At 53.3% G+C, this 11,297-nt stretch overlaps 1 protein-coding gene across 4 annotated transcripts in view; it reads left to right on the forward strand.

Annotated features, from left to right (window-relative positions):
• Positions 1–6,379, forward strand: part of PIANP (PILR alpha associated neural protein) — a 22,634-nt gene extending 16,255 nt beyond the window's left edge. Inside the window, exons 1-6 of one of the 4 annotated variants that reach the window (XM_006757575.2) lie at positions 20–144; positions 1,780–1,839; positions 2,093–2,604; positions 3,642–3,723; positions 4,528–4,755; positions 5,108–6,379. In XM_006757575.2, the coding sequence (XP_006757638.1) occupies positions 1,823–1,839; positions 2,093–2,604; positions 3,642–3,723; positions 4,528–4,755; positions 5,108–5,129 (861 nt within the window). In that variant the 5' untranslated portion in view covers positions 20–144; positions 1,780–1,822 and the 3' untranslated portion in view covers positions 5,130–6,379. Of the gene's footprint in view, positions 1–19; positions 145–195; positions 286–663; positions 1,521–1,774; positions 1,840–2,092; positions 2,605–3,641; positions 3,724–4,527; positions 4,756–5,107 lie in introns of those variants that run through there. The other 3 variants (XM_006757574.2, XM_006757576.2, XM_015559961.1) reach the window with 3 other exon arrangements.
• The last annotated feature ends 4,918 nt before the right edge of the window (positions 6,380–11,297 follow it).

The following is an 11,297-nucleotide window of genomic DNA, read 5'->3' on the forward strand; positions in this document are numbered from 1 at the left end:
CGTTTTCTCCCCAACTCTCACTGCTCTCCAGCGGGGTGCGCGGGCCTGTGAGAGGGGTGGGCTGGGGCCACGCTGGAAATGGGGCCGGGATCCCCCACCTCCAGGCTCCCGCCCCACCCCCATCTGGTCTCCTGCGCACAACAGGTCCGCGAGGCGCGAGGAAAGGGTGGGGGTGGCGCGCCAGCCTGGGGACTGCGGGCTTCCTGGAAGGGGTGGCTGGAGGGGCGTAGGGTCCTGGGACCCGAGTTGACGGCGTGGGGAGGGGGTGATGCATACGGCGGAGAGGTGAGTGAGTCCCGAGTCGGCCGGCCGCAGAGACCCCTGAGGGCCCTCTCCGCTTCACTGGTTCGCTCCCACACTCCTTACTTCCTCCCTCCTGCTGCTTCTCTCTCCTCCCTCTCTCCCTTCTTCCCACCATGCCCCTATCCCTGTCTCCTCCCATAGCCCCACATCCCTTTACATCGGAAGAAGCAATTTCCAACTCCTCCATCTTTGCTGTTTGTCTTCGGTCCCCAGCCCTTCCTCTTATTTTGTCATCGGTGTTATGCTCCCTCCTTTCCCATTTCCCTTCTCCCCAACCCTGCTCTTCTCCACCCCTCTCTCCCTTCCCCTTGCACGGTGTCCACCTTCCCTTCCTGCCTGCACCTTTCCTTCTCCCTTCCTGCCCTTTCCCCTTCTTCCCCTGCTCCTGTGACCCCCTCACCCTCTGTTTCCCTCCCTGACCTTTAACTCATCCTGTTCTCCCTCAGCATCCTCCAAGCTTCCAGCCTCTGTGCCTGCCCCCCTTCTGTTCTCTGTCAGGACGGACTCCTCTCCCCCTGCTCTGTGCTCTATGCCGTCTTCCTTCTCGCTCCTAACCCACCATTCCCTTCTGGGCCCTTCACCCCTTCACATCCCTCCCCTCTGCCCATTTTCCCATTCCCTTCCCCAGACCTTCTTATCTTATTCCCATTATTCTCTGAGGGTACTGAGAGTATGGATTTAGACCCATAATCCACAGGGTATCATATTCTCATTTACTTAGGGGAGCCTGGCCCACCCTGGGTCCAGCACCCTCAACCCTGAACACATGTTCTTCCTCTTTCAAAAGCAACCACCCTGACTCTTCCAGGATTCTTCACCCAGGAGAGCTACATGTAAGGGTGGCTCCTCCCGTCAGAGGGCATCTATGCATTTGTATGATTAAACACTGAGCAAAAAGTATGTTCTGTAGTTTTTCTCCCACTCACCTCTCTCTGCCTCTTTCCTTCCCTCCCTCCATCTCCTCTTCCCCTTCTCCTAAAGATGCAGATTCCTGGGGCCAATCCTAAGAGAATTGCCTGGGACTACAGGTGGGGTGGGCAGGCTGGGCACTTGCCACACACACACTCACACACTCAGATTGACTTCCTCTACCCTCCCCCACCCTGACTCTTACCCTAGCGGTAGGTGCTCAAGGAATCACAAGGTTCTTGACTCTAAATTAAGATCCAAGAAAAGCTTAGAGCTGTGGGCAAGGAAGTCAGAAGGAAGCCTGAGAAGTGAGATAGGCCCTGGGGTGGGGAGATAACAGCGACCTGGGTGGTTGTAGAGAGGGGCTGGGAGCTAGACAGGGAGCCACTTGGGGAGTTTTTCCCCCCAAAGGATGCTCAGCAGCAGTGAATCCTGGGGGGGAGGGGGCAGCAGCTTTGCTGGCAGCCAGCAGCATGGGAGGGGAGATGTGGGTAGAATTGGTGGATGAATGAGCTGGGGAAGAACGCAGGGCAGGGTGAGGATGTGACAATCCCTTCTCTTCCCCAGTAAAAGCCGAAAATCTGGGTCACAGCTGAGGAAGATCTCGAGCATGGAGTCCAGGATGTGGTAAGTTCGGCACAGCAGAGGGAGCGTTCCCTGAGGTCTTGGCCCTTTCCTCCCTAGACCCATCAAGGGCCCTCCATCCTAAGGGCTAGACCCTGGGAAGATAGGAAATGAGGCTGAACCTTCCCAAAGCCCGCCTGCTTTTGCAGAGAGACCTGGAGAGAGGCAGCTGGGGATCACAGGTATGAGCCTGTCTTCCCCACACACAGGCCCAAGATGGGCTTCTGTCTCACCCTCTCTTTCTCCCTTTTTGTAGGCCTGCGCTGCTGCTGTCCCACCTCCTCCCTCTCTGGCCACTGCTGTTGCTGCCCTTCCCACCACCTGCTCAAGGCTCCTCCTCCTCCCCTCGAACCCCACCAGCCCCAGCACGTCCCCCATGCGCCCGGGGAGGTCCCTCAGCCCCACGCCATGTCTGTGTGTGGGAGCGGGCACCTCCACCAAGCCGATCCCCTCGGGTTCCAAGATCCAGGCGGCAAGTCCTGCCAGGCACCGCGCCCCCTGCCACCCCATCAGGCTTTGAAGAGGGGCCACCCTCATCCCAGTATCCCTGGGCTATTGTATGGGGCCCTACAGTGTCTCGAGAGGATGGGGGGGATCCCAACTCTGCCAATCCTGGATTTTTGCCCCTGGACTATGGTTTTGCAGCCCCCCATGGGCTGGCTACCCCACACCCCAACTCAGACTCCATGCGGGGTGATGGAGATGGGATCATCCTTAGAGAAGCACCTGCCACCCTGCGGCCATTCTTGTTCGGGGGTCGTGGGGAAGGTGAGTGGAAGTGTGAGAGGGCGGTAGGGATATGAGGGTGGGGAGGCTGGTTGAAGCTCAGGGCAGCAAGCGAGGCCTTGTCTGTTAGCTCCTTCCACAAATGTGTCAGGCACCACACTGGCACAGGAGGCAGAGATGAAGACGCGTCTGAGCCCTGGAGGAGCTCGGGGCCATTGGAGAAGACAGATGTGTAAACACTTGGGGATGTCAGTGTAATAAGTGCTCTACTAGTGGCATGCTCAGCATGTTGCTTAAGAAAAGAGGAGAGCCCTAGCCGATTTGGCTCAGTGACTAGAGCATCGACCCTCAGACGGAAGGGCCCTGGGCTTGACTCTGGTCCACAGATTCCTGGCTCTGGTCGAGGCATGCGGAGGCAACCAATGGATGTCTCTCTCACATTGATGTTTCTCTCTCCGTGTCCTTTCCCTTCCCTTCCACTCTCTCTAAAAATCAATGGAAAAATATCCTAGGGTGAGGATTAACAAAAGAAAAAAGAAAGGAAAAAGGTTATATTAAAGAAATGAAGTTCCTATGTGGTTACAGCATCATGCAGATTGGGAGAGACGGCCTCTGCCTGGGGATCAGAACACCTTCCAAGAATTGACATTTGAACTGAACCTTGACTGGGTGCATTCCATGCAGAGGAACACCATGAAAGGAGCCCCAGGGTGACAGCTCAGCTCAGAGACTGCAGAGCCAGGGCCAGTGGTTTGGGGGTGTGGCCAGAGCACAGATGGACGGTTCCACCCCCTGGTTTCTGTACAGAGAACAGGGTTCTGTCTGACCTTGGAGCCCCCTCTCATCACATATATACAGGATTGGGGAAGTGGGGGATTTGGGAAGAAAAGAGCTGAAAACTCTGGGTGAAGCTGATGAACGGAATAAAGGGGGAGGGGCTCTAGAAAGAGTTGGGCAACGTGGATTCACATGGGCAGCCCTCCTCAAGCTTACTGAACCTGCAGCCTAGCCCCGTCCCCACTCCCTTGTGGCTCCTACCACACTGAGCCCCCCTAAAACTTTCTTCCCACCCCAATCAGGTGTGGACCCCCAGCTCTATGTCACAATTACCATCTCCATCATCATTGTTCTCGTGGCCACTGGCATCATCTTCAAGTTCTGGTAAGCTGTGGGGATGAGGGTGTTGGCCGTTGGGAACTGGATGTTTGGCTGGAAGGAGGGAAGAAGCAAGGGCAGGATTTTGTTGGGGGTGGGATAGGGAGTGGTAGATTAAGGCAAGACCTTGGGGAAAGGTAGTTAAGGATTTGGGTCGGGGGAGACAGTGAGAAACCAGGGCACATTCCTTCTCCCAGGGACATACAAGGATAATGGGAGCGGTGGGGGGGTTATTATGTGCACTAGGGCCTTTGCTGGGCATTCCTTGTCCTTGTTTCCTCCAAGACTGAGAACAGTGACCCAGTCTGCAGAGCCCCTTCTTAGGGCACCTGGGGAGGAGGGAGTAAATCTGGAGCTTTCTTGGCCTGCATTTAATAATGGGTCACCCAGTCCTTCACACGTTACTGAGAGAATCGTTAAAGTGTCCAGGTCATTAGCTGGCTTTGAATTAGAACTAAACCTGCCAAGGTGCTTGCTGAGGAGAGAAATGGTTTTCTGGGTACGCCTCCCCAGGCGATTCCGGGGGATTCCACCTGTTGGTGGGGAGGAAGTACTAACTCTGTGGATCTGGACCAGGTTGGGGGGATGGTGTAGATCCCAGCGTCCCAGGGCGGGCAGGGTAGGAGAAGTGGTTTTATGGACACTTGGTTTCAGATTTGGTGCAGCTGGGATATTTTTCTTCTGTGCAAGGCCCGTTTCCCCAGCTGTTCTTAGGGGTGCCTAAGGGAGGCTGGGGGTGATTAACCCTGCAGGCTCAGGATGGGGGCTTCTTAAGTGTGTGAGAGAACCTCTTCCCTTCCGGTGCACCAGCTGGGACCGCAGCCAGAAGCGGCGCAGGCCCTCAGGACAGCAAGGTGCCCTGAGGCAGGAGGAGAGCCAGCAGCCGCTGACAGACCTGTCCCCAGCTGGGGTCACTGTGCTGGGGGCCTTCGGGGACTCGCCAACCCCCACCCCTGACCACGAGGAGCCCCGAGGGGGACCCCGGCTTGGGCCTGGGATGCCCCAGCCCAAAGGGGCTCCAGCCTTCCAGTTGAACCGGTGAGGGCCAGGGCAAAAAGATGGAGGGTGGGGAGGGGAGGACGTTTAGGTCTCTGGAGCTGTGGTTGGGGGTGCTCCCTCCTGGGTGGGTGGGAAGGAGGAAGGGCCTGGCCCTCCCAGAGCCCCTGGCTCTCCTTCCCAGCCTGGTCCCTGTCCCTTCCCAAGGAGCCTGGACCCCTCTTCTCTGAGGGGACCCTTCCTTCTCCTGCTCTGTGGATCTCTGTCCTATTCTCATGCTGCCATTTAACTCCAATTCCGCCCTCTTAGCCTTGACTCCCTTTGTCTTGGACTCCCCTTTCAATTCCGGCTTACCCCTTGTTTCCTGACTGCACCCTTTCCCTCTTCCTCTCAGGATTCCCCTGGTGAATCTGTGATGCCCATCAATGTTGGGGTGCCACCAAGCAGGAGGCCAAGGGGCCGGCATAGCCACCATCCCACTGAGGGTAGGGCAGCTGTGGGAGCTGGGGCTGCAGGGCTCCTGGCTTCTGCCCTGGCACACCACCCTGGAACACTCACTGGCCCTATAGGCAATCCTATCTGCTCACCCTCCTTTAAGTGGGGCCTCTGGTTTCTGGTGCCCCCTCCCCACCCTTGCACACTCACATGAAAGCCTTGCACACTCACCTCCACTCTCACGGGCCATTGCACACACTCATGCTCTTGTGCAGCCAGCCTTCTGCACCCTCTCCCCATCCCCCTCTCTCCCCTCTGCTGACCCCCCACATTCTCTCTCTTGTTTCTCATTTTTCATTTTCTCTTCCCACATTTCATGCTCATCTCAGTCACTCAGTGGTCAGTGGCTGACTTTACCATTCCTCTCACATGCATTTCCTGGCTCCATGTTGTGTTGTGTGTTGTGCTTACATTCTCCCTCATGAACACCCACTGATCTATTTTCTGTGGCTCCTGCATGCTGCCCCAGAGGTGGGTGGGAGGTGAGCTGGGGGCTCCTTGTGCCCCCCATCTGTCATGGCCCATCCTGTTCCTGGTCATGAGTTTCACTGTCTCCCTCATTCCACTCCATGGGTGATCTCATACCCTGAGGGCTCCCATAAGGATGAGGGTAGTGAGGCCCCACACTTCTCCCCCACCCCACTGCTAAGTTCTGTTGTCTGGGAGATGGGTTTTGGGGAGTCACCTGCTGCACTACCCACGAAAGGGGCTCCCATTTGCCCTGCCCTTCCTCCTAAGTCCCTTTGTCTTATCTGTCCTGGCTGTCTGTGTGTGTGTCACTCTCTGGAATTCAGAGCCCCCTGAGCCAGTCCTCTACTTCCCAGCCTCTCGAAGGGCCTCCCTAATTCCACTGAGGCTGCCAGGGAATGGAGCCAGCTGGTTCAAGGCCATTGGGAGCTCTGCCTCCCAATTTATCCCTCCCCTTCTTGGGCTCCCCAACATCACTCCTTCCCTCCCTCCTTTGTTCTTCCACTCTCCCTCCTTTTGTCCCCCTGCCCCCAGGTTTCTCCCTACTTCTCATAATTTTTCCCACCTTCCTTCTTCCTCTCTTACCTGGCTCCTATGCTGTGATATATATTTTTGTATTATCTCTTTCTTCTTGTGGTGATAATCTTGAATTCTTGTGGGATGTAAGTTTCAAAATTTTCAAATAAAGCCTTTGCAAGATACCTGAGTTCCCTGATTCTGTCTTATGAGCCCTGTAGAGTGGACGGGAGGAGAGGTGATGGGCGGCCAAGAGGGAGAAAGAGGATGAACCCGGGAACCCCTCCAGCCCAATGTGACCGGCCTACTCTGACCTGGAGTTGGGATTCAAGGGCTTTAACTTAGAACTAGCTGGAAGGAAGAGAAACTAAGGGAGCAGACAGAGCAAGAGAAACTGGAAGAATGGCTTGCCTGTCACTTGCCAGTGCAGGTCAAGAGAGACCATGTGAAAGGAGACAAAATAAGGGCAAATTACATAGAAGGACAGGCAATGGAGAAGCAAGAAAATGAAGAAGAGAGAGCTGATAATACAGAGGGAGGGTGAAAGGTGAAAGAAGAGAAAAATGAGCAATGGGAAAGAGGCTGCCCTGCTTGGTTTATTTTCAGCCATGCTCCCTAACCTGCCCCCCAAAAGCTGTGTAGCATTAGAAGCCCTGTAGTTAACGCATTAGCTTTCCCCACTCTGCTTTCTCTGATAGGGTGTGGAGGTGGAATCAAGGGGTGTGTTTGGGGGAGGGGATCCAAGCTGCCCAGCTGGGATCAGTCACCTCTGAGCCCCCAATTCTAGGTTTGGCTCTTATAACAACCCTGCAAAAGCCCACACACACATCAGCCTCTCAGCTGTTGCTAGGCTCCGTTGCCATGGTAACCACCCAGGTCCCATTTCTCTCCCCACCCCCATCTGTTCCCCTTTTGCTCCCTGGAAATGGGGAGCTCCAGGGAGGAGAGGAGACTGTAATGTGCCAAAAGGCATCTGGGCTGCCCCAGGCTGTGTATGCATACATGTGTTTATATTTGTAGCTCAAATTAGGAATGTACATGGGTTGGTAGGTGTGTGTTTTAGGTGTTGGAGAGCTTGACTGTGTACTCAGGGAAGTAAGACTGAGTCCATCCGGCGCACCAAGGTTAGTGGGGAGGAGGCAGCACATTTCTCAGGACCAGAGCAGTGTGTGCATTCAGGATGTCAGACTCCCTAAGAAAAAGATTGTGACAGAGGGAAGCAGAGTGGGGCCAAGGAGTGATAAACCAACTAACAGCAGAGGTACAAAGCAAATAGGCTGCTGATGAGGGCTCCGAGGCAGCCCAGTGGGGCCTGAAGAGATCCCAGTGGGTAGGTGGTGGACAGGATGGCTGGATGGGACTGAGGGTCCAGGAAGAGGCGCTGATGGGAGGGGTGGGGGGCAGTGAGAGAGGAATCCTGGAGGATGGGAGAGGAAGCCTCATTAACCTTTCTCTTCTTTCCCCACAGGAATCTAGTCCTTGTCAGGTGCAGGGAGGGGGAAGCACAGGACGGAGGGGAAGGAGCTCAAGTGCCCGGAGAGCACACTCAGCTCTATCACCTTCAGCAACTGTCTCTTCAGAGGGACAGTGTGACCCTGTGGCTCATCCATATGCAAAAGGCACACATGAAGGCCCCTGATGAAGAGGGAATTAATTATTGCCTGATTAGACTGCTGTTTCTCTAAATTTAAATATATTAAAATACACCAGAAAAACACTGGAAATCCTCAACTGCTCCCTCTCGCTAAATGTTCTCTTCCCTATGGAAAGTCAGGTGCAGAGACAGAGGAGAAAGGAGACATCCTAGTCTTCTGAGTTGTCCTAAAGGAATTACCCCAAACTAAGTCACACTGCCATGCTGACCAGGAAGTGTCTTGAGCCCACAGGGAACAGATCCTAACCTTTCTCTCTCATGGAGTTGAAAATGAAACGATGGGACCTTGGAGGCCCTCAGAAGGCTGCCAGTAAGTGGTAGGGCAGAGAGTCACTGCATAATGACAGACGAAGAACATAAACAATGACTATACTACCCTTTTGGTTCTTGGATCGCAGGCACTACTGGGACCAGGGTCTCTCATCACTGTACTTTCTTTGCCTCCTGAGCTGTGCATCAAATGACTCAGCCAGGCTTCTCTTAAGCATTTTTCTGGAATGCTTACCATTGTGGCTCAGACCAAACCAGGAATGGGGAAGCCCCCGGGAGGAGGGATCTCCCAGGCAGAGCTCAGGGTGTGGAAGTGATTCAAGATGGTAACAGTGTGCCAGCTGGAAAACCCCAAGCTAAAATTAACAGCCTTCCTCCCTCTGCACCCCACAGTTCTCTATCTAAAGCTTCTCTCTGAGGAGTTCAAGGAACTTAAAGACTTGCTTCTTAGAGCGAGAGCGAGAGCAGGACTGACAGTTGCAGACACTGAGGCCCAGGGAGTATCAGTTAATGTAAAGAGGAAAAGAACTGGAAGAGAACCAGGACTTACAGTGATGACTACTATTTTGCTCCCACTTTTCTCTCAGCCCCCAAATTCAACATTTCTCAAATCATCAATCTCTAACTCATTCAGCAACTGGGTCTGGTCACATCTGAGCCCTTAAGACTGTTGCTAGCCCTAGCTGTTGCTACCAGGTTAACACAGCCAGTACAGCCCCCCGAAAGGTGATAAGAATATTAGATACTTTAAAAAAGATATGAACAGCAACAGAGTGCAGAATCTGGGAGGGAAGGTGGGGGTGGGTGGGAGGTAATCAACCAAAGACCTCCGGGGTGGGGGGGTAGGGCTGGCTGGAGGGGTCAATGGGGGGGAAAAGGGAACATATGTAATACTTTCAACAATAAAGATTTATTTTTTTAAAAGATACAAATAATTACAGGCCAAAGATACATGTATTTTTAAACATTTACGTTAAGTGTTTATTTTTAGGTGTTCTTTTCTAGTTCATTGCTGTGATCTTGGGGGGAAAAATCACCTATATCTTTCCTATTTTCATTATTTGTAAAATGGGCATTATAGTTATTTTGGGCTTATTTTGCTCTCTGACCAAGGGGCTGTTTCTGTTAATAGGAGGGACTTCAATTCTGTTTCAGCCAAAATAGAGCTGAATCCAGAGCTGAATCACGGTGCAGGCTAGTGGCAGCATTCATTTACTCAAATAACATACAGTAGTCCTTCCTTATCTGCAGGGGGTAAGTTCTAAGATCCCCCAGGGGATGGAACGGAAATATATATATTATATATATAAAATATGTTTTTTTCCTATACATATATACCTTTTACTTTTTCTTTTAAAAAATCAAACCATGACCTCCAGGTTCATAGGTCAACGCTCAACCACTGAGCCATGCAGGCTGGGCCATATATACCTTTTCACTTACAGCAATCACTTCCTGGCTTTTGAACTGCCATATCTGAGTTGCCAGCACCACCACTCTGGTGCTTTCGGGCCACTATTAAATAAAATAAGGGTTCCTTGAACACAAGCACTGCAATCCCTCCAGAGTCAATATGACAACCAAGATGGCTACTAAGGAACTAATGAGAGCAAGGAGAATGTACATCTTGGAGAGCCTGGACAAAGGGATGAGTCATGTCCCAGACTCAGCTGGATGGCTGGAGATTTCATCACGCTACTGAGAAAGGCATGTCATTTAAAAGTTATGAATTGTTTATTTCTGGAATTTTCCACTTAATATTTTTGGACCACAGTTGACCAAGTGTAACAGAAACAGCGGAAAGCGAAACTGTGGGTGACCGGTGTATAACTATTCAGCATTTACTATGTGCTCAGTGAAGCAGCTCCTTTTCCCTGAGAGCTGACAACCTCGCTGAAGAGTCACGTATATGAAAGAGATAAAACAGCAACGAAAGGTACAGACTAAATGCTGTAGGAATTCAGAGAAAGGCACCGTTATGGGTTGGAGCAATCAGGGAAGGCTTCCTGAAAGAGTTCACATTAAGTGTTCATTTATGCAACAAACGTTTACCGACCACTAAGTAAATGCCAGGCTCTGAGGATACAGCAGCAAACAACTCAAAGAACTTGCCCTCACGAGGCCGATATTCTAGTGGGAAGAGACGGAAACAATACAATGTCAGGTAGTGATGAGTGCCCTGTGTAAAAGCGAAGCAGAGTGGGAAGACAGAGACGCGGAGGTGGGCAAAAAGAACCTAGAGACCAAAGCAGAGAGTAAGGGGTGTGGTCAGGGAGGGATCGGACTTTTGTTGTTAATCCTCGCCCGAGGATATTTTCCCATTGGTTTTTAGGGAGAGTGGAAGACGGGGGGGAAAGACAGAAACATGATGTGAGAAAAAGTCATGGGTTGGTTGCCTCCGGCAAGAGCCCTGAGCAGGGCCCGAGCGGGGGAGGAGCCTGCAACCAAGGTAGGTGCCCTTGAGCGGATTCGAACCCGGAGCCTTCGGTCCGCAGGCTGACGCTCCTAGCCACTGCGTAACCCGGCTGGGGCGGGGTGGGATTTTGATGGCTGGGGAGAGGTTATTAGTTACTCTCTGGGCCTAAGTAGGAACCTCAGAAAACGGACACATCCAGTCCTCACCCGCGTATCCAAAGCATTGAAACATCCTTGAGAGTACCATATAAAAAAACAAAAACGGTCACTTTCTACGTCGCCTCTTCCCCCACCGAGGTAAGGGAGACGCGACCCTAGTCTTTAAGAACCCGCAGGTCCGCCCGTACCTTGATGCATAATTCATGAACCTGTCGCGGTTCCGCCCTCCCACTTCCCCAGAAGCCCCTTCCGGAAGCCGGGGGCCCGCCGGGCGTTCGGAAGGGAAGGTTCGGCTTCTGCCCTCAGCAGAACGCTCCTTCACTTCCGTTGTGGCGTCACATCCACGGAGGTTCCACCGGGTCCCGGAGCCGAAGCCACTTCCGCCCCTCCGCGGCGTCACTCCGGGCCTCAGGACTCCTGGCGCGAGCGGCGCCGGATGTGCTCTACCGCTTCCGGAAGTGACTCGACCTTTGCATTCCCCCCCTTCCCAATTGCCGCCCCCCCCTACATTGCTATTTCCCTCCCTCCCCCCTTTTTCGTTTCCGGCGCTCCCGCCTTCTCTCCGTGGCGGCTCAACTCGGACCGTGTGGGGGGGAGGGAGGGAGGG

Source organism: Myotis davidii, unplaced genomic scaffold (assembly GCF_000327345.1).
Source record: "Myotis davidii unplaced genomic scaffold, ASM32734v1 scaffold13, whole genome shotgun sequence".
Taxonomy (NCBI): Eukaryota; Metazoa; Chordata; class Mammalia; order Chiroptera; family Vespertilionidae; genus Myotis; species Myotis davidii.